The sequence below is a fragment of the Gadus chalcogrammus genome, chromosome 23, assembly GCF_026213295.1.
Source record: "Gadus chalcogrammus isolate NIFS_2021 chromosome 23, NIFS_Gcha_1.0, whole genome shotgun sequence".
In the NCBI taxonomy this organism is placed as follows: Eukaryota; Metazoa; Chordata; class Actinopteri; order Gadiformes; family Gadidae; genus Gadus; species Gadus chalcogrammus.
The window spans coordinates 17876524-17903412 of NC_079434.1; the positions used below are offsets into that span (position 1 = coordinate 17876524).

The following is a 26889-nucleotide window of genomic DNA, read 5'->3' on the forward strand; positions in this document are numbered from 1 at the left end:
AGAGACAGATGAGACTAAGTCTGTGTGCGTTTGTGTTTGTGTGTGTACGTGTGCCTCTTTGTGTGTGTGTGTGTGTGTGTGTGTGTGTGTGTGTGTGTGTGTGTGTGTGTGTGTGTGTGTGTGTGTGTGTGTGTGTCCAGGTGTCCACCTGGACCCGGCAGTACCAGGCCTCGGCCCACCAGGACATCCCGGCCGTCAGCGAGCTCTCCCATTGGCTGAGCCTCAACCTGCCGTCCGACCGGGACGAGGTCACTCTGGTCCACGGGGACTATCGCCTCGACAACCTGGTGTTCCACCCCACCGAGGTACAACCAGTAGAACCAGAACCCTCCCAGTAGAACCCTCCCAGTAGAACCCTCCCAGTAGAACCATCACCCTCCCAGTATACTGTCCCAGTAGAACCCTATTCCTCCCAGCAGAACACTCCCAGTAGAACCATCACCCTCCCAGTAGAACCCTACCCCTCCCAGTATACTGTCCCAGTACTAGAACCCTATCCCTCCCAGTATACTGTCCCAGTAGAACCCTATCCCTCCCAGCAGAACACTCCCAGTAGAACCATCACCCTCCCAGTAGAACCCTCCCAGTAGAACCCTAGCCCTCCCAGTATACTGTCCCAGTTGAACCCTTGCCCTCCAGTAGAACCCTCACCCTCCCAGTCCACTGTACTGGTTGTCCTGGTTATCCTCGGGTTGCTATGGTTACCAGGCGCGGGTGCTGGCGGTGTTGGACTGGGAGCTGTCCACGACCGGCCAGCCAATGGCTGACCTCGCCTACTTCCTGATGCCTCACTATTGGCCGCAAGAGCTCAGCTTCCTCAGCACCATGGGAAGCGTGAGCGGAGTACCAGGTAACACGCACGCACGCACGCACACACACACACACACACACACACACACACACACACACACACACACACACACACACACACACACACACACACACACACACACACACACACACACACACAGACACACACACACACACACACACACACACATACCAAACACACACACCACACACACACACACACACACACACACACACACACACACACAGACACACAGACACACACACACACACACACACACACACACACACATACCAAACACACACACCACACACACACACACACACACACACACACACACACACACACACACACACACACACACACACACACACACACACACACACACACACACATCCACACACACACACACACAGACACACACACACACACACACACACACACACACACATACCAAACACACACACCACACACACACACACACACACACACACACACACACACACACACACACACACACACACACTGTGTTCTCGGCCCCCAGGGGTCCCCAGCCCCGAGGAGCTCATGTCGGTGTACCGGCGGTGCCGTGGGCTCGAGTCCCCCCTGCCGCCGCTCAACTTCCACCTGGCGCTGTCCATGTTCAAGATGGCCGCCATCGCCCAGGTAAGGTCAAAGGTCAGAGGTCAGGACAGTCTCCTTGAGGTGAGGATCTTTCAGTCTCACAAATCAGACTTCAGAGGCTTTATCTGCTGGACCTCCAGTAGAGGCTGGACGTCCAGTAGAGGCTGTACCTCCAGTAGAGGCTGTATCTCCAGTAGAGGCTGTACCTCCAGTAGAGGCTGTACCTCCAGTAGAGGCTGTAGCTCCAGTAGAGGCTGTACCTCCAGTAGAGGCTGTACGTCCAGTAGAGGCTGTACCTCCAGTAGAGGCTGTAGCTCCAGTAGAGGCTGTACCGCCATTAGAGGCTGTACCTCCAGTAGAGGCTGGACCTCCAGTAGAGGCTGTACCTCCAGTAGAGGCTGTACCTCCAGTAGAGGCTGGACCTCCATTAGAGGCTGGACCTCCATTAGAGGCTGTGCCTCCAGTAGAGGCTGTACCTCCAGTAGAGGCTGTACCTCCAGTAGAGGCTGGACCTCCATTAGAGGCTGTATCTTCTGTGTTTTCAGGGGGTGTACGCGCGCCACCTGATCGGCAACGCCAGCGCCCCCAACGCGGCGGAGTTCGGACGGTTGGTGGAGCCGCTAGCCAAGGCGGCGCTGCAGCTAGCCACCGGGTAGGGTACCACGGCAACCGGACACCTCTACTTCCTGTCCTATGTATTTGTTTTACTGCTTCCTGAGGGCTCTACTTCCCGCCTCAGGTCTCTTCCGGGTCCGGAGAGCCGTCTCTTCCTGCAGAGCCCGCGGGGACAGGAAGTCCTCCAGCGGGTCAAGGAGTTCATGAGGGACCACGTACTTCCTGCCGAGAAGGTCGGTCTGGGGTCTGGGGTCAGAGGTCATCAGGGCTCGCTCGGACAGCACCAGTCGCTCTCCGAGCCGCACATGAGTCGTCTTACTTCCTGTTCCCACAGGAAGTGGCCGAGTACTACGAGAGACACGGCGCCGGTTCCCCTCAGCGCTGGGAGACCCCTCCGGTCGTCGAGGACCTGAAGGTGGGGAGGGTCTCGTCTTGGGAGACGTCTGCGGCCACATGACCTCCCGGCCTGTTTACGTCACATTCAGATCTACATCACTTCCGTGTGTGTGTGTGTGTGTGTGTGTGTGTGTGTGTGTGTGTGTGTGTGTGTGTGTGTGTGTGTGTGTGTGTGTGTGTGTGTGTGTGTGTGTGTGTGTGTGTGTGTGCGCGTGTGTGTGTGTGTCCAGGCTAAAGCGAAGGAGGCGGGACTATGGAACCTCTTCCTGCCGGCGGTCAGCGGTCTCTCCCAGCTGGACTACGCCCACATCGCGGAGCAGACCGGCCGCTGTTTCTACGCCCCCGAGGTCTTCAACTGTCAGGCTCCCGGTAACACCACCACTAACTACTAACTAGTACTAACTAGTGCTAATACCGCCATAGGCTAGCACATAGCCAAGGAACCAAAGCGCTGCACATTCGCTCCCGAGAGCCAAACCCCGGCAGCTCACTTGCATTCGAGGGCTCCCTCTAGAGGTAACACATGCTACTGCATGTATAAAACTGCATGGTGACCGGGAGGTTGCTAGTTCGATCCCCGGATCCCCCTCGAGTGTCGAGGTGTCCCTGAGCACCTCAACATGCTCAAACTTCTCCCGACGAGCTGGCTGTCGCCTTGCATGGTTGACTCCGCCGTCGGTGTGTGATGTGAGCATGAACAGCCGAATGTTTGGCAGGATTGTGAAGCCCTTTGAGTGACCACTGGTTAGTAAAAGCGTGCTATAAATGCAGTCCATTTATCATTTACGGCATGTATACAGAGTCCTCTATAGGTAACACATGCTACTGTACTTGCATGTCTCTGATTGGCTGCTTCAGTGACCTGTAATGTGAGGTAAGTGAAGACCTGGCAGGAAGTGACATCACGGTGTGTTGCAGACACAGGAAACATGGAGGTGCTCCACATGTTCGGCAGCGAGGAGCAGAAGAAGAAGTGGCTGGAGCCCCTGCTGAGAGGAGAGATACGCTCCTGCTTCTGCATGACAGGTAGTCTCTCTCTCTCTCTCTCTCTCTCTCTCTCTCTCTCTCTCTCTCTCTCTCTCTCTCTCTCTCTCTCTCTCTCTCTCTCTCTCTCTCTCTCTCTCTCTCTCTCTCTCTCTCTCTCTCTCTCTCTCTCTCTCTCTCTCTCTCTCTCTCTCTCTCTCTCTCTCTCTCTCTCTCTCTCTCTCTACTGTTTGACAGTTAGTCTCTCTACCATTCTCTCTCTCTCTCTGTATATATCTATCTACTGTATGACAGGTAGTCTCTCTGTCTCTGACTGTGTGCTGGTTTGGTGGGTCTGGCACTGGTCTGGTCTGGGGGACTGACTGTACTGGTTTCTGTGGGGTGACGTTGTGCTGGTCTCTGGTCTCTGACGGCGTGCTGGTTTTCCAGAGCCCGCCGTAGCATCCAGCGATGCCACCAACATGGAGTGTTCTCTGCAGCGGGACGGGGAGACGTACCTGGTGAACGGCACCAAGTGGTGGAGCAGCGGTGAGTCCTCGTCCTCCTCCTCCTCCTCCTCCTCCTCCTCCTCCTCATCTCTCCCGTCTCCTCCCTCCTTCCACCTCTCTCCCACCTCCTCCCTCCTCTCTCTAACCCCCTCTCCCACCTCCTCTCTCCCACTTCCTCTCTCCTCCTCCTCTTCTCTCTTCCTCTCCCCCTCCTCCTCCTCTCCTCTCCTCTTCTCTCTCCTCCTCCTCCTCTCTCTTCCTCTCCCCCTCCCTCCTTCTCCGCCTCCTCCTCCTCCTCCTCCTCTGACCTGCTTACTCGGGTGTTGATGTGTGGTTGCTAGGGTGTTGATGTGTGGTTGCTAGGGCGTTGATGTGTGGTTGCTAGGGCGTTGATGTGTGGTTGCTAGGGCGTTGATGTGTGGTTGCTATGTGCGGTTGCTAGGGTGTTGATGTGCAGTTGCTAGGGCGTTGATGTGCGGTTGCTAGGGTGTTGATGTGCAGTTGCTAGGGCGTTGATGTGCGGTTGCTAGGGCGTTGATGTGCGGTTGCTAGGGCGTTGATGTGTGTGTTCTGGTCTCCAGGTGCCGGTAATCCCAGGTGTAGCATCGCCATAGTGATGTGCAGAAACAGCTCCACCGACCACAGGTCAGGACAACCTCACCCAGTCACTCAATCAGTCACCCCCTCACCCCTCACCTACTCACACCCTCACCCCTCACCTACTCACACCCTCACCCTTTACTCAGTCACCCCCTCACCCCTCACCTACTCACACCCTCACCCTTTACTCAGTCACCCCCTCACCCCTCACCTACTCACACCCTCACCCCTCACCTACTCACACCCTCACCCTTTACTCAGTCACCCCCTCACCCTTTACTCAGTCACCCCCTCACCCTTTACTCAGTTACCCCCTCACCTACTCACACCCTCACCCTTTACTCAGTCACCCCCTCACCCCTCACCTACTCACACCCTCACCCTTTACTCAGTCACCCCCTCACCCCTCACCTACTCACACCCTCACCCTTTACTCAGTCACCCCCTCACCCCTCACCTACTCACACCCTCACCCTTTACTCAGTCACCCCCTCACCCCTCACCTACTCAAACCCTCACCCTTTACTGAGTCACCCACTCATTCCTTTCACCCACCCACACATATCAGCTTTTTAAAGTGTGTGTGTGTGTGTGTGTGTGTGTGTGTGTGTGTGTGTGTGTGTGTGTGTGTGTGTGTGTGTGTGTGTGTGTGTGTGTGTGTTTGTGTGTGTGTGTGTGTGTGTGTGTGTGCCCAGGCACCAGCAGCACAGCATGGTTCTGGTTCCGATGGACGCCCCGGGGGTGAAGCGAGTTCGACCGCTCACCGTGTTCGGACAGGATGGTGGGAGCCTTTTCAAAATAAAAGTCCCTTCACAACAAAGACCTGCGCCACAACATTCAATGGAACAAGTTGTATGATGTATCATAGGCAACGGTCTGATCCTGTGTATATGAGCTTCATTCAATGTCATGTCTGTGTGTCTGTAGATGCCATCCATGGTGGCCATTTTGAGATACAGTTTGACAACGTGAGAGTCCCTCTGAGCAACATCATCCTAGGTACCCCCCCGCATCACTCAGTGTGTGTGTGTGTGTGTGTGTGTGTGTGTGTGTGTGTGTGTGTGTGTGTGTGTGTGTGTGTGTGTGTGTGTGTGTGTGTGTGTGTTGTATATGTCTGCTTTGTGTGTGTGTGCGTTGTATATGTCTGCTTTGTGCCTGTGTGTGTGTGTTTATATCTGTGTGTCTGTGTATATGTATTGTGGCAACCCGGCTCCGGCACAGCGCCTCTCCCCTGGAGGCCCAGGGGAGAGGTGGTGTATACGGGGTGTACCGCCCAGTTCCCCCAGAGGGCGCCAGTGAGCAGGTTTGGCGCTGTCACCAAGCACCTGAGCAGCAGCATGGCTTAACGAGCCGGCTTCAAGGACCTATCAGGGCTTGTGGTTCGCGTGTGGAGAGACCGGCCCTCGTGGGGGGGGGACCGGAGATTCCCCAAAGGCCTTTTTTGTTCTTTTCAATAGTAACTAATACTGCATAACTATATAATACTTGGCTTAAGCAAGATTAAACTTGGGCTGATTGGGGAGAGGCGCGTCACTCACCGAGCCGGGTTGCCACAGTATGACCGTGTGTGTGTGTCTCCAGGGGAGGGGCGGGGCTTCCAGATCGCCCAGGGCCGTCTGGGCCCGGGGCGGCTGCATCACTGCATGCGGGCCGTGGGATTGGCCGAGCGCGCCCTGGAGCTGCTCTGTCGCCGCGCCGCCGCACGCCACGCCTTCGGGAAGAAGCTCTACCAGCACGTGAGTAACCACGGCGACACTGTGAGACGGGATGTTGTAGGAGGCGGTGTGATGTGATGGATTGTGATGTGATGTTATAGGAGGGGATGTGATGTGATGTTGTAGGAGGCGCTGGCCCACCAGGTGGCGGAGATGCGTCTGCTGATCGATCAGAGCCGTCTGCTGACGCTGAGCGCCGCCCACGCCGTCGACACCGTCGGGAACCGCGCCGCGCGCCAGCAGGTGGGCAGCCGGGGGGAGGTCAGCGTGGGTCAGCAGTGAACCGCCGTGACCCGGAGCGTTCGCCACCCGTCTACCGGTCACATCTCCATGTTAAGCTGTGTCCCCTACCCGTCTCCCTCTCTCCCTGTCTCCCTCTCTCCCTGTCTCCCTCTCTCACTCTCCCCGTCTCCCTCCCTCCCTGTCTCCCTCTCCCTCTCTCCCCGTCTCCCTCTCCCTCTCTCCCCGTCTCCCTCTCTCCCCCTCTCCCTCTCTCCCCGTCTCCCTCTCCCCCTCTCCCTCTCTCCCCGTCTCCCTCTCCCTCTCTCCCACTCTCCCCGTCTCCCTCTCTCCCCGTCTCCCTCTCCCTCTCTCCCCGTCTCCCTCCCTCCCTGTCTCCCTCCCTCCCTGTCTCCCTCCCTCCCTGTCTCCCTCTCCCCCTCAGATCTCCCTGATCAAGGTGGCGGCTGCCCGGATGGTGTGTCAGGTGGTGGACTGCGCCATCCAGGTGCACGGGGCCGCGGGGGTCTCTGCTGACTTCCCCCTCGCCCAGATGTGAGTCCTCCTCCAGGGGCGGTAGAGATATCTGACAGACGGACCGTCACACTGGGCGCTCCCTAACACAACAGGGCTGCTTCCTCCATGGGTCGGGTGTCACCAGCCCTTCAGACTGGTTTTTGGAGGAGAAGGAGTGGCTGTTGGTGCCAGTGACTGGAGCAGTACTAACTATTTAACATTTACAATTACGTTCAGGGCATGTAGCAGACGCTTCTATCCAAAGCGACATACAAGTACATTTGTCAGGCGAAAGAGAAGCAACAATATATCGCTGTCGGTACATTAAGGATGTCCGTAAAACCAGGTACCACTTACAACCGCTAGGTTAACCCTTTCCCCGTGTACAACAAAGATAGCTAGGATAAGATGCTACACGATGCTATGGTAATAGGGGAGGCTATGCAGAGTCCAGTTGGACTCTGAACAAGTGAGTCCTGAGTCTTTTGAGTCTCATTTAATCAAAGAGAAACACTGCAGTGTTGACCTGAACTCGCCGTAGTCAGCGATGGTACACGGTGTAACGTGTGTGACGTCGGCAGGTACATGTACGCCAGGACGCTGCGCATCGCCGACGGGCCGGACGAGGTCCACCTGTCCTCCATCGCTCACCTGGAGCTCCAGGACCAGCTGAGGAAGACCAGGGCCCGGCTCTGAGGAAGACCAGGGGCCAGAGGAAGGCCAGGACCCCGCTCTGACAGCCGCACCTCGCGTGTAACAGTTCTGGTTTTGCTTTTTTCTTTAATTGTGTTCATTGGTTTTCAGAATAAGAATTGTTTTGCAGATCAGTGTAACGATGAGCTTTTTTGAATTGGATAATCAAGAGAAGAATAAATAATGATGAAAATCGGAAAAAATGTATCACGAAATATAAACATTTACATATTCACATGCCACTACATGTACATATATTAATATATAAATCCTAATATTTTATTTTATTTAAATTTAAAATGACTAATAAATAAAAGGGGAATGATTCAATATGAAAGGATGCATTGATGCAGGGTTAAAAAATGATGCAACAGTTTTGTTGGAGTGAGAATAAAGCCTGCGTGGGTGAACCAGCAGACTTGTGCATTAGGAATATTTCTAATGTAACTACAAAAAGAAAAGAGACTACAGATCAAAAATAATTTGCCGGCTCCCTTCAGTGCGTGGTGTGATAGTTTGAGTCGCTGGTCTAACCAGTTAGTGTTGCTTTACGGTGTGTGTGAGCCTGGCTTACGGCTTGAAGATCTCGTTACCTCTTTTCTACTGTTGCCAAAAGCGGAATCGGAACAGCTCAGGCTAGCAATGGACAGGTGATCCGATAAACACCCCTCAGAGACAGCGAGGACTAAAGAGAGGAAGGGCTGGAGACTGCCTACTGCCCTCTGGTGGAAAACACACAAAAGAAAGATTAGACACAAAGCAAAACTGGGTTTTTGTTGTCGTTGAGTTCCTTGGAAGGGAAACGCCTTAACTGAAAATACTTTTCCGACTTATTGTCTCCAGAGTTCATGAGATAGTAGATAAGTTAGTACATGTTGGGACTCATCTGTCACCTCATCCATACATCACTTACTGTTGAGGACATTCTTTAGGCATTATTCATCAGGAACTTTGTTACTCTTTGCTGCTTCCCCTTCCTTGGAAACGTAAAATTGTTTTGCCAATAATTCTTCTTACCGTCTGATCCTCTTCAAGGTCCTTCCTCCTCCTTCGCTGGTCCGTTGCACGATCAGGGAACATCAATCATTTATTTCATCATCTTGTCAGTCACGAATCTGGTCTGTTGTATGAACACGAGTAATCATAACACAGAAGCACTGACTGCATAAAATAATAAGGGAAGCGTGGGATGTTGAATAGGATGATCATATCATGTCAAACGCATCCTAATTAAGACTTCATTCATTTCCATGTGATAATGTGTACGATAGTTTTTGCTTGTTTCTGTTCATTTTGACCACCACCAACTCTACAACCATCACAGCGTTCTCCAGCTGTTTAGCTGGGACCCTCCAGCCTTGAAGATTAAGGCCCAATCCCATTTCTGCCCCTTCCCCCTTCAAAACAAGGGGGAGGGGTAAGGGTAAGGGGTGGAAATGGGATTGGGCCTTAATTGATGGATGGGTGTGGTCCCCCTAGGTCCTCTTCCCAGTATTAGACAGTCTTTCCACCCGGCGTTCCCAGAAGAGGGGGAGGATTGAGGGGTGGAATGCACATAATGGCCTTCCTGGTGGTTTTTTCCCGTCTGTAACAAATCCAACAGCTTCCTCGCGGAAGGAATGCGGTTTTCCCGCCCGAGTGAGGTCAACAATTCTGGAGACGCCAACAACACTGGAGACATCTACTCTTACATTCCAGTTAAGTTTATTTGTTGAAAATGTAAGCCCTGCTCCAGCCTCAAAGGACTTCAGCGTCCAAATAAGAGGACCCCTAACTTTAAACCCTCTAGAGGACTTCACAGACCACGTTATACGACCCCTAACCTTAAAGCCCCTCTAGACTAGAGGACTTCAGACCACATTACAGGACCCCTAACCTGAAACCCTCTCTAGAGTCTAGACTAGACTCTAGAGAGGGTTTCAGTTTAGGGGTCCTCTAATGTGGTCTGTGAAGTCCTCTAGTCTCTAGAGGACTTCACAGACCACATTGTAGGACCACTAACCCCTTGAGAGAACGTCCTCAGACCCAGAGCTTGGAGCGTTGAGAAGGAGCCCAGAAGAGGGGTCCTGCTTCCAGGCACGTTAGGAGGCTGAGAGGGGCTGAACGGACAGACTCATGACATGGTAGCAAAAGGAGCAGAACCATTCGATATATTATTTATTTTTTAATATTAATACACATGCAAACGGCATCTAAAATGTGGACGTCTCAGAAGAATTAACAGAATAAGAATGAGTAAAATAGATGGAGAGTTAAACACTGACATGTCTCGGATCACCAGGGAACAGCTGAAACGATGAGTTTGCTGTAGTTCTGGCGTAGAGGCTGGGAACTGTATACGTGGGCCCTGACTGCGATGGAAACATGTCTCTACAACGTTCCTTCCTGTTATCATCTCCACCAGATACCAGATCAGCATTCTGTTATTTCTTTGAGCATCTGGGAAGAGTCCACTCAAAACAAACCCTGGCCCTGTATAGAGGAAGCTGGTGTTTCCTCCGACCACCACCTGGCTGTGATGCGGGATGGCTGAATACTTCCATTCAGAGTTAATCACCTTGGGAGGAGGTTGGTGGTGCAGACAGGATGGGATAGGGCAGAGCAGGAAGAGAGGAACAGTGTCTTGCTGTGCTATGATCTTTCCAACATGTCTGGTCTCCTTAGCCCTGGGATGACTTTCCGAACATATCCGGTCTCCTGGCTGTGCAATGACCCTCCCAACATGCCCGCTCTCCTCGCCGAAGGATGACCTTCCCGACGTGTCCGGTCCCCGGGAACTCGGAATGACCTTCCCAACATGTCCGCTTACAACACATAACGAAACCTACCACCAAAGTTGACCGGTGTTGTTCATGTACTGTACCGCTTGAGTAGCTAGCAAGATGGTGAGATTTACAGACATATCTAGCAGGCTCTAAGATGGTGAAGGTAATTGCAACAAAGAAGATGAAGCTGTGTATACTGAACCAGGTGTTTCTGTACTGCCAATTCATACGGATGGACCTGATTCATACCTGAAGTACAGTAGATCTAGTACTTTCTAAGACGGTGAAGATGTATAGAGTACATATATACAGAGCAGATGGTTAGATGGTGAAGGTGCTTGTGTCCTCCAGATCCGACCCCGAGTGAGAGTGCGTCTGATCTGGCCCCCGCAGCGACATCTCCACCGCTGGCCCCTGCCGGCGGCGGGCCCCGCGACGCCCCAGCCGCTCGCTCAGATCCTTGGCCGCCCTCAGCACGCGGGCCCTGAAGGCGGAGCCCACGAAGGCGTAGAGGAGGGGGTTGATGCAGGCGTGGCTGAGGGCCAGGCTCTCGGTCACCTGCATGGCGCGGTCCAGCGACTTGCTGACCTCGCAGTCCGTGACGAGGGCGTAGGCGGAGTCCAGCGCACGGGTCAGCTTCACCACGTTGTAGGGCAGCTGGGTCAGCAGGAAGACCAGCACCACGGCCAACAGGACGCGCAGCGCACGCCACTTCCTGTCCCGCCTGAGTCCGGCCGCGCGGCTCAGCGCGCGCCACACCAGGCCGTAGCAGACCCCCATGATGCCGAGCGGCAGCAGGAAGCGCAGCCCCACCTCCAGCAGCTCCAGCGCCACCGTGGCGCGCCGGGTCATGCCGCGGGGCAGGACCGTGACGCAGGCCAGCCCGCCGTGGGACGCCGGCCTGACGTGGGAGAACAGTAGGTCGGGGAGACCCAGGACGCACGCTGACACCCACACCCCCACGCTGACCAGCACCCGGCCCCGGCAGCCCCCCGCGCACCACCGGCCGGCCGCGGGCCGGGCCACGGCCAGGTAGCGGTCGGCGCTGACGCAGGCCAGCAGGAACATGCTGCAGCTGAAGGTGGTGCTGTACAGGTAGGCGGTGAGCTTGCACAGCGCCGCGCCCAGGTGCCAGCCCTGGGTGGCGGCGGCGGCCGCCCAGAGGGGCAGCGTGACGAGCAGCAGGAGGTCGGCGGCGGCCAGGTTGAGGAGGCAGACGTCGGTCAGGGTGCGCAGGTGGCCCCCGCCGCGCCCGCTGTACACCAGCACCACCAGGGAGTTCCCCGCCAGGCCCAGCACCAGCGTCAGGCCGTACACCAGCGGCAGGAAGACGGCGGCGAAGGAGCGCACCGACGCCTTGTCGCACACCGAGTGCTGCTCGTAGTCGTAGTAGTCGTAGCTGTCGTTGAAGCTGCCGTTGTGGTCGTCGGGGAAGACCTGGTAGTCAACCTCCCCCATCCTGGTGGTCTGTGAGGGAGCAGGTGAGTAGAGGTCACGACTAGTGGTGGATTTAATGATTAGTTTCCGTGACTCAGTTCGCCAAGAGGAGATCGTTCGCGAATCGTTCGTTTGTTTGTTTGTTCGTTCGTTCAGTCGAGTTTCCGGTAGCACTAACTCCACTGAGTCTGACTGACTCAGCTGAGAACCGTGCAATGGCGTGCATTCCATGATGCGATTTACCGCTACCGGAAACCAGGCTGAACGAACAAACGATTCGCGAACGACTCCTCCCAGCTCAGTCGAGTGAATCGATTCACCGGGAACTCGACTGAACTGGGAGGAGTCGTTCGCGAATCAGCCTAGTTTCCGGTAGCGGTGAATCGCATCATGGAATGCACGCCATTGCACGGTTCTCAGCTGAGTCAGTCAGACTCAGTGGAGTTAGTGCTACCGGAAACTCGTTTGTTCGTTCAGTTGAGTTTCCGGTGAATCGAATGGTGAACGCGACGAACGAGAGAAACGAACCGGTTCGTTTCGTTCGTCCTAAAGACTCGTTCATTCGAACCGGTTCGCGCACGAACGAGCCAACACTAGTCACGACCCCCTCTAGAGGGGAGAGTTCAGGACCGCCTCTAGAGGGGCTCTTGGGAGTCCTTGAGGAGGTGTTTGTGACAGGGGGATAGTGCAGTTTCAGCTGGTTAGTAGTTTCATTGTCAGACGTATGCTGGCTAGTGGCTGGAGGCTAACTAGCTACTGTAGGTAGCTGCTGTGTTCTGGTTGATGAATGCTATCTGCTGTATGCTTACTAGCTACTGTTTGCTGGTTGCTGTTTGCTAACTGATGTTTGCCACCTCCTCTAGAGGAGCTCCTGGAAGACCTTGAGAAGGTGTTTGCGACAAGGGTATAGTGCAGTTTCAGCTGATGCAGTTTGTAGGGAGATGTGTTGACGCTATATTTGTTGGCTGCAGTTTGAAGAATTCCTTTCCTTGCATGGTTACTCCATCAGCACGCCTGAGAGGTAGACCACTGACTACAACCTTTCTGGGAACACCAGACTGTCAGACATATGCTAGCTAGCGGCTGTAGGCTAACTTGCTACTGTTGCTAGCTGCTGTGTGCTGGATGATGAATGCTAGCCGCTGTATACTCGCTGCTGTATGCTAACTAGCTAGTGTGTTCTAGTTGCTGTATGGTAACTGCTGGCTGCTAACCAGCTACTGGATGCTAACTAGATGTGTAGGGGAGCGTGTCTATGTTCCCCGGGTCCTATGTTCCCCTCTTTGTATGAGACTGGGGAACATAGGTTCCCCGCTTTTCCCAAAAAGGGTCCTATGTTCCCCATTTGTAGTAGATGCTGGTTAATAATCTGTGACGGCAAAATCATGTGTGAAGGGGTTGTAACCTTACAATCCAGAAAACATCTGGCTGTGAGGTGGAATCATGATGATTCACCTTGGTTACGTCATTGAATACAAATGGGATTATTATTACCTTAATCATTTCATCATTATCATAAAACCGTTTAGACCAGGACTTTGACTGTTCAGTTAAAACTTGAATACCTACTTAATACTGTTTGGTCGTCCTAGTGTTCAAAGGGTTTGAATATTTTTCAACATGGGACACCTCTGCCTTCTCAACAGTTTCTCATTCTCTACAAATCCAACAATAAAACCGTTAAATACAAGAATCACCCAAATGTTTCCTTTCCAACCCGAAAACAATATGCTCAAAGCACCGATGGAAGAAGATTTTCACTTCAGCAGATTTAAGGTTATAGCCTATAACTTTATAGATGAGTTACTTAGTTATTTGAAATTGTTTTGAATATATATTCAAAACTCAACATATATCCATATGTCAGCCAGCAGTGTTCCCCAAACTGTGGGTCGGGAGCAAAAACAGGTCACGGACCCCTTTTTTATTGAGATTAGATTACACACATCAAGGAACAGGAAAAGGAGAACTTTATAAACATGTGTTTTATGAGGGGAGGTTCTCTGTAATGAGAACTTAAGAGCTACAAATTGTACAGACATCCGAACAAAGCTATTCTCATTATTGGGACAAAAAACTTTTTCTTGGGCAAAGAAGAGACTTTGAAAAGGTTGTGTTTTGACGGTGGAAAAGTGAGTCAGCATGTGTTTGTTTGATGGCGTTTGTTTGTTTCGTGTGACTGCCGTTTCTTTGTGTCGAGTGTGTAGCTGCCTGAGTTTGCTGCTGGCTGAGTGTGTTGCCTTCTGTTACCTTCTATGTTTTCATATTTCAAGTTCAAAGTGCAAATCTGTTATCATCAAGTGGTAAGAAACATATCAACTGATAAACTAAGATGTTTTTGCAGTTCATGATGCACTATTATAAATTAGGGTTCATGGTAGACACCCGATTTCTCTTTTGGGTCGCGTGCTGAAAGAGTTTAGCTGGCCTTTTCCTCCGGAATAAACACTTATATCCCTGTGAGTAAACTGAACTTTGAATAGTACTGTAGCACTTGAAGCTGTTTGCTTATTTGATGAATTCTCTGCACGCTCATGATTCATGCGGTTTCTGGGTTGTACCTTCATGGTTGAATGCATCAGCTAAATGAATGGGATGCAGAACTTTCTAACTCTGTATATGTCTTTGTAAACCTTGTTATATCCTTGAGTAGAAGTGTAATAATGTTGCACACTGGAAGACTGTTTCCTCGCTGCATGAGAACTCACTAGACCACAAGACATCTAGACCACTAAAGCACATAGAACGTACAGCAGATAACAAACAGTATAGAACCTACATCATAGAACCTACAGCAGAAAACAAACAGTATAGAACCTACATCATAGAACCTACAGCAGAAAACAGACAGTATAGAACCTACAGCATAGAACACACAGTATAGAACCTACATCATAGAACACACAGCAGAAAACACACAGTATAGAACCTACATCATAGAACCTACAGCAGAGAACACAGATCATAGAACCTACAGCAGAGAACACACAGTATAGAACCTACATCATAGAACCTAAAGCAGAAAACCCACGGCATAGAACCTACATCATAGAACACACCGCAGAAAACACACAGTACAGGACCTACATCATAGAAGCTACACTAGGGAGCCCCATCTAAGAGAACCTTCAGTAGAGAACCCACAGACGAGGTCCCTCGGACCAAAACAAGAGATCCCAGATAAAGGTGCGCATGCATACCTGTGGTGAGGTGCAGCGCTGTGATGGGAGTTGTGATCGGAGTGTCTGCTGGCCGCCGGTCTGGTTAAGTCACTCTGACGTGAGTCATGTATTCCCCGGGACGCCTCTCCACGACGCACACACGCGCTCAGGCTGGGTGTGTGCCTGTGTGTGTGTAAGAGAGGGAGGAGGACAGACACAGAGACGGTTGGGCTGTTGTAAAGCACAATTGGGGGCGGGACAGAAGCTGTGATTGTGGGATTTGTGGTTCTGAAGTTCTGTGATTATACAGTGTTAGTGTCTTTTTCTGTTTCAGTGGTATTTATCTTGTGTGGTTCTATAGATGTGTGGGTTGAGTCGTGTGGTTCTGTGGTTGTGTACTTCTTTAGTTGTGTACTGAAGGTACTGAATGTCCGTGCCGATCTGTGCAGCAGGTGGTCGCAGCCTCTGCTAACGTCTCATCACGCTGTCTGGAGACTCATGAATTGAATTGAATTGAAAAGCCTTTAATGTCCCCAAGCGGCAATTCGGCTTACGACACGTAGCCAGCACAGACAAAAATACATAAAAATATAGAGTAATAGAAAGATAAGAACATAAATACACATGTAGAACCACCATGCTACAGTACATGTGCTGTAATACACGCTATCTACATGTCAGGCTTAACACCTTACCAATATGTCTTAATATGGTACTACATAGTACAAACTGTTCATGAACATCGAATGTAACTCCACAATCTACTCTCTCTGGCCCTGGCCTTGGCTCTCTCTCTCTCTCTGTCTCTCGCCCTCTCACTCTCTCACTCACTCTCCCTCTGGGCAGTTTTCCTGATGAACATCTGTTTTCCAGACACTCACTCCTCAGCATCTGCCACCACTGCTATGATGGGATATTGTCCTTTACTCAAAATGTTACTCTAATCAGACACTGCCCCCTAGTGGACGCTCGTTAATACAGCATGCACTGAAGCACTCTGCACTCTGGGGGAACAATTTCCATTGTTCCCCATTATGTATAAGATTTACATTTTTACTGTGTATGATGCATCATACGTGATCCTATGATCCTGTGTAAATGTGCTTTGTTGTGTTGAACGGTGTTGCCATCTGGAGGGGAGAGGGATATGCCACATTCACATTCGTTTTCTACAACGCCCTATACACCGGCTCGGGACCACACCCACCCGGTTAGAGCCGCCGTTGACCCACTCAAGGATCGTATGAGGGACAGGGTCCAACGCGCTAAACCACCTGCTGCCATTGCTGACTGGGACCGAGGCAGGATTCGGACGTGTTGGACAGCTTCCTCCATGTGTTGCGTACCAGCCTTTGAGATGTTTTTGGTTGAGAAGGAGTGGATATTGTTGCCTGGGACTTCAGCAGTACTATTTTATGAACGAGGACCGCTGCCGTGTTTAGCTTGCTGTAGCGAGTGTGAGGTCTATTGGTAACATCTTTAATGTCGACAGGTATACGTACAGACGAGGTCCACCTGTCCTCCATCGCTCACCTGGAGCTGCAGGACCAGCTGAGGAAGACCAGGGGAGGAAGACCAGGCGAGGAAGACCAGGGGAGTGAGACCAGCGGAGGAAGACCAGGGGAGGAAGACCAGGGGAGGAAGACCAGAGGAGGAAGACCAGCGGAGGAAGACCAGCCTCTGACTGGGACCAGCTGAGGAAGACCAGGGGAGGAAGACCAGGGGAGGAAGACCAGCCTCTGACTTGGACCAGCTGAGGAAGGCCAGCGGAGGAAGACCATCTGAGGAAGACCAGGGGAGGACCAGCCTCTGACTGGGACCAGCTGAGGAAGACCAGGGGAGGAAGACCAGGGGAGGACCAGCCTCTGACTGGGACCAGCTGAGGAAGACCAGGGCCCGGCTCTGACAGCCCCCCCCCCCCCCCCCCCCCTTGTGTACTAGTTGTGTTTGATGCATGAGGTTAAAGCCCGAATGAGAGACCCAGCAGACTTGGGAATATTAATTTTTTTAACGGTTTATTTTATTGTCTGTGATCATCATTACATGGAGGTCAGTTGACACATACATTGATTTTTCTGGCGAAGCCACCGGAGAAGTGTGTGTGTACGCAGTCGCAGACGTCCACGCGTCGATCCGCTCCGGTCGAATCAGCTAAAACTGTGGAGGAAACACTGGGATGAGTGACAGGAGGACATGCACCGCTTAATCAGATGGTCAGGTTTTTCGGACGGAGTTAAATCATTTTTCATTGAGGAGAGGCAGTACGTTACATTAGGCGGCCGACCCATGCTCTTCCTCCTCCATAGTTGTAGGAGCCGTGCAGCGACGAGCAGGTCCTCCTCCGGGTCCGGTCGCTCCGGGACGGTGGACTCAGAAACTCTGTTCTCGTGGCGGGAGAGGAGAGCCATTCAGCCGCTGAGGGAAACCTTTCATCAGAGCGATTTGGGTCCGCTGATAATGGTTTAATCATCACTCTTCTCCAGACACAAATGCACGCAGACTTTTAAAGAAATTAATATTGAAGATAATTTGGGAATTGTTCTTCCGTATATCTGGGGGGGCTTTTTGGTTACGTCGGTTTTACTGCAGCTTTAGTAGCCTGCCTGCAAAAAACCTAAACTGTATTTCGGTGTGATCGGCTCCTCTGAAACCTGCTCTCCCCTTCCAGCAGCAGCGCCCTCCTGCGGCCGGATCCTGTCAGGCCGGATACTGAACGCAGGAGGATACTGTCCGCAGGAGGGCGCTGCTGCATCACAATCACGTTTCATGCACTTCATTGTATTAAAAATTGTATTTCATACCAACTAAAGTGTAAAGTGTTTTGATATTATTGTATATGACTAATCTAAACATAGTTGACTCTGGTTATTTAAGGTGCGGAAAAACAGACAAAAAAAACGGATACTGTCTCTCAAGGTTAAGGCTTTATTTTAACACTGATCGTTTTAGACATTGATGATCCTCTCATATGCTGTGTTGCATATATATATATATATCTATATATATATATATATAGGAATATATGTATTTATATATGTATACATAGCCTATTTATTTAATTGCTGCTCATGTTCAGTCATCTGCTGAATAATGTATTCCTCCCCACTGTTTTACTATCAATAATGTTCATACTGCAGCCATCATGATATATTCCTCTACCCGTGTACATACTCCGCACTTTATGCTTTTCTTTGTAGGCTACTGGATAAACTACATTTCGCGATGTGTTCGTCTTAAAACTTACAACCTAAAATATGCCATCGCTTTCTGTGATAGGCTACGTTGCTCAACTTGTGATGTTGTGATACAATATAAACACTAATTTTGACTAATATTGTGAGAAGGAAGAGCGCCTCGAACTAAATGAAAGTATGGGGCGTCGTTGACAATAAGCGAATGCGCGTTCACGCAAAGGGGGGGTTGTAATATGCGGGGCACAACACCGTTCAAGCCCACAGCAACAGTCTGCCTTGGTGAAGTGCACTGCTGGAACTTTGCCTACATCCTCTTTTATTTTTGGTTTCATAATCACACACGGTGGAATTGCGCCTTGCCCTATTCGGCATATTGAACCGTCGGCCTAATGCGCCTCCTTCTTGAAAAGTCGGACAAACGGACCTTCGGACCAATGGGTTCCGTTTTCGGAACATTGAACCGTCGGCATAGTGCCATGTCGATCTAATGGAAAATATTTCGGACCATTGAGACGTCGGAACAACGAGGCGTTGGAATTACGGCATGGCACCGTCTGCCCAAATATTCAAAAGACATTTCGCCTCCTCTTCGTTACATGTTTAGCCACAGCACATTTTTAACTGCGGTCAAGCCAGCCGACTCATCAAGATCGGCGGTCAAGCCAGCCGACTCAGTTTTTTGCAGTACCTGTATATACTAGCCCTTACGGTAATAGCGTCTCAGAACTAGTTTCAAATAAAAGCATTCGTCGGGTACATACAAAAAGACAGTCAACAAAAGCAAATACTATCAAAGGAAGTGTACGGCCGTTGTGGTATTTACTTTCAAAATAAAAGCCCACCAAACATTCCAATATGAGACATATTACATATGATTTTGGATACGATTTAAAAGAAAATGCCCTGTTATTCCAGGCTCATTTCACTGCAGGGCGATAGTTCAAGACCCCACAGGGTCACCGAAGAAGCTTCAGGACATTCTGATAGGTAGTTTCAAAATAAAAGCCCACCAAATATGAGACATATTCAGAGGTGTCAAAAGTATTCACATTCATTACTCAAGTAGAAGTATAGATACTAGCGTTTAAAAATACTTCTGTAGAAGTTGAAGTATCAACTCAAGCTTTGTACTTAAGTAAAAGTATAAAAGTACTGGTTTCAAAACTACTTAAAGTATTAAAGTAAAAGTAATGCAAGGGGAAAAAAATGCCATTAAGGACAAAAGCGTAGGCCGTGCCACAGGGGCCTTTAGAATTACAATCAGCTTTTTTTGCCAAGTATGCTCACACATAGGCCTACAAGGAATTTGGTCTCTGCATTTATCCCATCTGTGAATTAGTGACACACACAGCACACCTCTATAGCACACTGCCCCACTTACCCCCAAAAAACATTTTTCTAAAGGCCATCTAATGAATATAATATTAATGTTGAAAAGATTGGGATGCACCTGTTTCAGTCACATTTATACCCATTGAAAATGAACGCATATTAGTACAATGCAAATACATTAAAGAACCATATATGTGTACTGAATGTAGACGGGCTCTGGTCATGCGCAGGTGCCATGTATCGCGTATAAACCAATAGGGTGTCAAAATGGTATATGTTTCTATTCTCATCCAACCAATCAAATTCACTCTATCCGATGGCGCGAATTATCTGGATAGGTTTTTTTTTGAACGCCGGCGGAACAAAAACAAGCCGAAATTAAATAGGAGTAACAAGGCCATTTTTAAAAAGTAAGGAGTAGAAAGTACAGATAAGTGCGTGAAAATGTAAGAAGTAGAAGTCAAAAGTAGGCAGAAAAATAATTACTCCAGTAAAGTATAGATACCCAAAATTTCTACTTAAGTAAGGTAACGAAGTATTTGTACTTAGTTACTTGACACCTCTGGACATATTACATATGATTTTGGATTTTCAGAACATTCTGATGTGGAGTTTCAAAGTAAAAGCCAACCAAGGTTTCCAATATGAGACATATTACATATGATTTTGGATTCAATTTAAAAGAAAATGCCCTGTTATTTCAGGCTCATTTCACATCAGGGTTATAGTTCAAGACCCCATGGGGACACACAATAAGTTTCAGAACATTCTGATGTGGAGTTTCAAAGTAAAAGCCAACCAAAATCTCCAATATGAGACATATTACATATGATTTTGGATTCAATTTAAAAGAAAATTCCCTGTCATTCCAGGCTCATTTCACTTCAGGGTTATAGTTCACGACCCCATGGGGTCACGCAAAAGGATTCAGAACATTCTGATGTATGTAATCATATGTAATATGTCTCATATTGGAAACTTTGGTTGGCTTTTATTTTGAAACTCCACATCAGAATGTTCTGAAACTTCTTGCTTGACCCCATGGGGTCTTGAACTATAACCCTGAAGTGAAATGAGCCTGAAATAACAGGGCATTTTCTTTTAAATTTAATCCAAAATCATATGTAATATGTCTCATATTGGAAATCTTGGTTGGCTTTTATTTTGAAACTCCACATCAGAATGTTCTGAAACTTCTTGGGTGACCCTATGGGGTCGTGCCCTATAACCATGAAGTGAAATGAGCCTGTAATAACAGGGCATTTTCTTTTAAATTGAATCCAAAATCATATGTAATATGTCTCATATTGGAAACCTTGGTTGGCTTTTATTTTGAAACTCCACATCAGAATGTTCTGAAACCTTTTGCCTGACCCCATGGGGTCTTGAACTATGACCATGAAGTGAAATGAGCCTGGAATAACAGGGAATTTTCTTTTAAATCGAATCCAAAATCATATTTAATATGTCTCATATTTGGTGGGCTTTTATTTTGAAACTACGCATCAGAATGTCCTGAAACTTCTTGGGTTACCCTGTGGGGTCTTGAACTATCGCCCTGCAGTGCAATGAGCCTGGAATAACAGGGCATTTTCTTTTAAATTTAATCCAAAATCATATGTAATATGTCTCATATTGGAAATCTTGGTTGGCTTTTATTTTGAAACTCCACATCAGAATGTTCTGAAACTTCTTGGGTGACCCTATGGGGTCGTGCCCTATAACCATGAAGTGAAATGAGCCTGTAATAACAGGGCATTTTCTTTTAAATTGAATCCAAAATCATACGTAATATGTCTCATATTGGAAACTTTGGTTGGCTTTTATTTTGAAACTCCACATCAGAATGTTCTGAAACTTCTTGGGTGACCCTATGGGGTCGTTCCCTATAACCATGAAATGAAATGAGCCTGTAATAACAGGGCATTTTCTTTTAAATTGAATCCAAAATCATATGTAATATGTCTCATATTGGAAACCTTGGTTGGCTTTTATTTTGAAACTCCACATCAGAATGTTCTGAAACCTTTTGCCTGACCCCATGGGGTCTTGAACTATGACCATGAAGTGAAATGAGCCTGGAATAACAGGGAATTTTCTTTTAAATCGAATCCAAAATCATATTTAATATGTCTCATATTTGGTGGGCTTTTATTTTGAAACTACGCATCAGAATGTCCTGAAACTTCTTGGGTTACCCTGTGGGGTCTTGAACTATCGCCCTGCAGTGCAATGAGCCTGGAATAACAGGGCATTTTCTTTTAAATTTAATCCAAAATCATATGTAATATGTCTCATATTGGAAATCTTGGTTGGCTTTTATTTTGAAACTCCACATCAGAATGTTCTGAAACTTCTTGGGTGACCCTATGGGGTCGTGCCCTATAACCATGAAGTGAAATGAGCCTGTAATAACAGGGCATTTTCTTTTAAATTGAATCCAAAATCATACGTAATATGTCTCATATTGGAAACTTTGGTTGGCTTTTATTTTGAAACTCCACATCAGAATGTTCTGAAACTTCTTGGGTGACCCTATGGGGTCGTTCCCTATAACCATGAAATGAAATGAGCCTGTAATAACAGGGCATTTTCTTTTAAATTGAATCCAAAATCATATGTAATATGTCTCATATTGGAAACCTTGGTTGGCTTTTATTTTGAAACTCCACATCAGAATGTTCTGAAACCTTTTGCCTGACCCCATGGGGTCTTGAACTATGACCATGAAGTGAAATGAGCCTGGAATAACAGGGAATTTTCTTTTAAATCGAATCCAAAATCATATTTAATATGTCTCATATTTGGTGGGCTTTTATTTTGAAACTACGCATCAGAATGTCCTGAAACTTCTTGGGTTACCCTGTGGGGTCTTGAACTATCGCCCTGCAGTGCAATGAGCCTGGAATAACAGGGCATTTTCTTTTAAATCGTATCCAAAATCATATGTAATATGTCTCATATTGGAATGTTTGGTGGGCTTTTATTTTGAAATTAAATACCACAACGGCCGTACACTTCCTTTGATAGTATTTACTTTTATTGACTGTCTTTTTGTATGTACCCGACGAATGCTTTTATTTGAAACTAGTTCTGAGACGCTATTACCGTAATGGCTAGTATATACAGGTACGGCAAAAAACGGAGTCGGCTTGCTTGACCGCAGTCATTTTTAAGGGGTCTGATAACGTGACGTGATCTTCTCATTTGCCGCACTAATCAAACAATATAAATAAACAAGCAGAAATGAGAGCCTGTTGCTTCCAAAAAGGCATTTTATTTTTTAGAACTGGGTCGGACCGAGCGCGGTCGCTTTCACATCTCAAGGGAATCGCACCAGGTTTCGTTTGGAATCGACCCCTGGTGCGGACCAAACAGCCGATTCTAGACCCAGCCGGAGAGGTGGTCTCGGACCGGCTCTTTGGTCCGCACCAGAGTTCGATGGTTTGTATTCACACCAGCCCAAAGGTCCGCCGCACCAGCGATTATTTTGGTTTGGTTCGAACCAAACAAGGCAGGTTTGAATAATAGTAATAGCATTCTTGTTTAATAAAAGTGGATTACTCACATGATAAGAAGCGCACAGAAGGAGAGAGGAACAACTGCAGGATCTTTTTATATTGCTGCTCATGTTCAGTCATTTACTGATTCCATCTTAATGTGTTCCTCCCCACTGGGAGTTCCTACACTAGTCAGTAATGTTCATACTGCATGCATCATCATATATTCCTCTACCTGTTTACTATTCTATTTTTCTTTGTACTCCTGGATGGATAAACTAACGTTGTATTAGTACTTGTAGCCTACAATAGCAGTGTAATAGTAATAGTGTAAGCATTCTTGTTTCATAAAAGGCTACTCACATAATCAGAAGCGCACACAAGGAGAGATGACTTCAAGTTCAAAATTGATTTGAAAGCTACGTCCTTCACGGCCCAACGCAACGTATGAATGAAAACAACTTGTAGGTGCATTACCGCCACCAACTGGACTGGAGTGTGAACGAGAGATATTGCAGCTAATAAAAGGAAATAAAAATTACAGACATACATATTGTGGTAACCCGGCTCAAGGAACAAGAGTCTCTGATGCTCAAACTGCCAACAAGGCACGTTTATTAATTCCAAAAAGCTGAAAAAAGGGGAATCACCCGTCAATGCACACTATAACAAATAAAGAGTCTGGGCTCCATGAGCCACTGGGGATGCTGTAGTCGTGTCTCACACGCTGTCCCGGTATCCAGGTGAGGATGTCCTTCCGTGGTCTCCTGTGGTCTTCTCTAGACCGGGTCCTGGGGCAAAGGTCCGTCCGGGTAGGGAATCTTGCTCCGCTCTCTGCTCCTCCATGGGTAACATCTTTAATGTCGACAGTTATATGTACAGACGAGGTCCACCTGTCCTCCATCGCTCACCTGGAGCTGCAGGACCAGCTGAGGAAGACCAGGGGAGGAAGACCAGGGGAGGAAGACCAGGGGAGGAAGACCAGGGGAGTTAGACCAGCGGAGGAAGACCAGGGGAGTTAGACCAGGGGAGGAAGACCAGGGGAGGAAGACCAGGGGAGGAAGACCAGCGGAGGAAGACCAGCGGAGGAAGACCAGCGGAGGAAGACCAGCCTCTGACTGGGACCAGCTGAGGAGACCAGGGCCCGGCTCTGACAGCCAGTTGTGTTTGATGCATGAGGTTAAAGACCGAGTGAGAGACGCAGCAGACTCGTGTATTAGGAATATTTATGTTTTTTGATCACATGATCACAGACAATGTTTTTTTTTATCGTCTGTGATCATCATTACATGGAGGTGAGTTGACACACACACATTTATTTATTTTCGAAGCCACCGCAGTGGCGTATCCAGGACCTTTTTACTGGGGTGGCCAAGATGGGACACAAAGCTAGTGTGGGGTGGCCATGGCATAGCGAAGTTTAATAGGCCTACATACACGTACGCAGCCAACTGCGGTTCGAATCCCGGTCCTTTGCTGCATGTTGCATCCCCTCTCTCTCCCATGATTTCCTGTCTCATAACTGTCAAATAAAGGTGTCTATGCTGATTCTTTTAAAGTCATTTTTTAAATTCCATTTCTACCTATCACAGTCCTCAAGTATATCTGGTTATTTTAACATGTCTATTTTTAATCAGTAATTATGTTCAGAATAGGGTACCATGGTTGCCATGGTGACGGCGCGGCTGGGTCCAGACGCCGTCAGGGTCTCTATGTTTAGACTTTGCATTTTACCTATTTTTTTTTTTATATTTAATCTTTTTTACTGATGTGACTTTTAGTATGATCACATATGATCACCAAATGCTTTTAGAAATAAGGGATCAGTGCGGCATATTTTATGTTAGCACATCTTTTGACAGCAAGTCGGCGTTTCCAGCTGAGATTCTTCGACAAACTGACGGTCATAACAGTAATAGCGACAAGCCCTGGAAACGGTCAAAACACAGAGGGAGAAGAGGGGGGATCCGGGACAGACTGAGGAGGAAGAGGGCGCTCGGCAGGGCGCAGCGGGGCGGCCCGGACTCAACAGGCTTGGAGTGCAACACCGTAACTCTTCCCCCGCAGACAGTCCTAAAGTATCGTTCTCCGGAGCAGCAGCCGCCGCTCCGCGCTGCTGTCACCATGTCGAGCAGAAAGCCCCGCGCGGTGGCGAATCCTTTGGAGACCACCACGACCGCACCCGGGGAGCGCATTCTGAAGGAGTGCCACAATCTGTACGTCGACAGCGAACACGGTCTGGTGAAGATCGCCAGCAGTGTGGACGTGCATCTCCTACCTCCACGGAAGAAGATCTTCGTGATGATAAATGGGAAACCACTCGGCAGGGAAGAGCTCCTTCATCAACTGGTATATTGAGGAGCACATTCAGAAGACCGGCGTGGCTATTGAGACTCAAGGCTTCACCTTCATCACAAGCGGTCGCAAGGGAGAATCACTGACGGGCAACGCCACCTGGCACCTCTACCCCAACTTCCGACCCTTCCTTGAGTTCAAAGGTGTGACCGACTACCTGTCCGCTGAGGTCTCCAGCTCCAAGCAGAAGAAGTTCAGCCTGCTGACCTTCGTGGACACGCCCGGCCTGGACGGAGACATGGTGTACCCCTTCAGCGTCAACAGCGCCATCACCTCATCAATACCTTATTTTTAAATTTGATTTTATTTACATTTTTTTATTTTATATAAATAAATTAACTAATTTATTTTATTTTATATTTTTATTTATTTTTGCACAGTGTGGAGCATTGACCCTTTAACATTTCACTTCAATTTATTGTATGTGAGGAATAAAAACACTTGAACTTGAACATTTTCTAAGAGCCATTTCCTCAGAAATATTTGTTCTTTACATGCTTAGTTTATGTTATTATTTAGCTTAGATATAATTTGTTGGAGATACTGGAATTAGATTATTTTGGTTTGTTCTTTGCTTTGGTGTGTTTTTATTTAACCACAAGATGGCACCTAAATTAGTAAAGCAAACATAGGTAACAATACAGGTGACACAGATGATGGCCTGATGACTGAATAATGTTATCCTATAGGATGCCTTGTGATGTATGAAAATGTGCAAAAAGTGGGGTTTCAACCCAGACAGTATTCATGTCCAGGGCCCTGATGAAGGTATAAACGTTGGCTTTGATTCAGCATAAATTATGAAGTTTATTTAAATCAAACAGTTAAGCCTTAGAATCACAAATTGACTTGATAAATATACATAAACAATTGCGACATAAACCATACAAATCTTAACAATAGAGGCTTCTAATAATAGTAACAAAGTGCAATAGAGGTAGCTAGTTCTTGCTTTTGCTCATTCTCCTGCTATACAAAATGCTTTCACATAGGCCATAAGACCACAAGACAAGACTTAAAGTCCAATGCAATGCCACCAGACCAAATATAACTTGGAACCCCTTAAATAAAAGCTTTGCTCCATTAAAATGTCAAAATGTCAAAAATGTCAACAATGTGCCTAATTATGTCTATTTATAGGATCTACAAAGGTTTATTTTTACATAACTACCACTCTTACAACTCACTTTTAATAACACAATTAACACATATTGCATCTCAAGCATTTGTGGCATTTGAATGCAACAAATAAGTCACAGCTTGTTCTTGTGTTATAGCTACTTAAATCTAGACTGCCAGTCACACTATGTTTCACACACTGGTTGGCCAAAAATATAACATTAGCTCTATTGAACACACACATCTGCAAAAAACACCATCAGTCTTCAGTCCAGAAAACATCTTTTCATATTTCATGGCGGTATCCAAAACACTAACGTTACATGCTTAACTTGGTTTGCAGGCTGCTAAGCTAGTGCAGTGTA

General features: G+C 48.3%; 2 protein-coding genes and 1 long non-coding RNA gene across 3 annotated transcripts in view; 1 reads left to right on the plus strand and 2 right to left on the minus strand.

Moving 5' to 3' along the window:
- The window catches only part of acad11 (acyl-CoA dehydrogenase family, member 11), a 36093-nt gene extending 27959 nt beyond the window's left edge, over positions 1-8134 (plus strand). Inside the window, exons 32-47 of the mRNA XM_056584614.1 lie at positions 141-305; positions 709-850; positions 1356-1477; positions 1981-2087; positions 2175-2283; positions 2385-2465; positions 2677-2815; positions 3365-3472; positions 3860-3958; positions 4500-4563; positions 5214-5299; positions 5446-5517; positions 6100-6254; positions 6360-6476; positions 6898-7007; positions 7550-8134. Of these exons, the coding sequence (XP_056440589.1) occupies positions 141-305; positions 709-850; positions 1356-1477; positions 1981-2087; positions 2175-2283; positions 2385-2465; positions 2677-2815; positions 3365-3472; positions 3860-3958; positions 4500-4563; positions 5214-5299; positions 5446-5517; positions 6100-6254; positions 6360-6476; positions 6898-7007; positions 7550-7664 (1791 nt within the window). The 3' untranslated portion in view covers positions 7665-8134. The remainder of the gene's footprint in view (positions 1-140; positions 306-708; positions 851-1355; positions 1478-1980; positions 2088-2174; positions 2284-2384; positions 2466-2676; positions 2816-3364; positions 3473-3859; positions 3959-4499; positions 4564-5213; positions 5300-5445; positions 5518-6099; positions 6255-6359; positions 6477-6897; positions 7008-7549) is intronic.
- A 1511-nt stretch (positions 8135-9645) lies between these two features.
- Positions 9646-15270, minus strand: ackr4b (atypical chemokine receptor 4b). Its single transcript, XM_056584589.1, has 2 exons — positions 15064-15270; positions 9646-11893 (listed from the first exon to the last, which is right to left on the minus strand). The coding sequence occupies exon 2, from the start codon at positions 11882-11884 to the stop codon at positions 10748-10750; it is 1137 nt and encodes a 378-aa protein (XP_056440564.1). The 5' UTR covers positions 11885-11893; positions 15064-15270; the 3' UTR covers positions 9646-10747.
- Positions 15271-17011: 1741 nt separating this feature from the next.
- LOC130377461 (uncharacterized) lies at positions 17012-23520 on the minus strand. The gene is made up of 3 exons (XR_008894167.1): positions 23414-23520; positions 17295-17439; positions 17012-17181 (listed from the first exon to the last, which is right to left on the minus strand). It is a non-coding gene; the product is annotated as an uncharacterized LOC130377461 (long non-coding RNA).
- Between the last annotated feature and the right edge of the window lie 3369 nt (positions 23521-26889).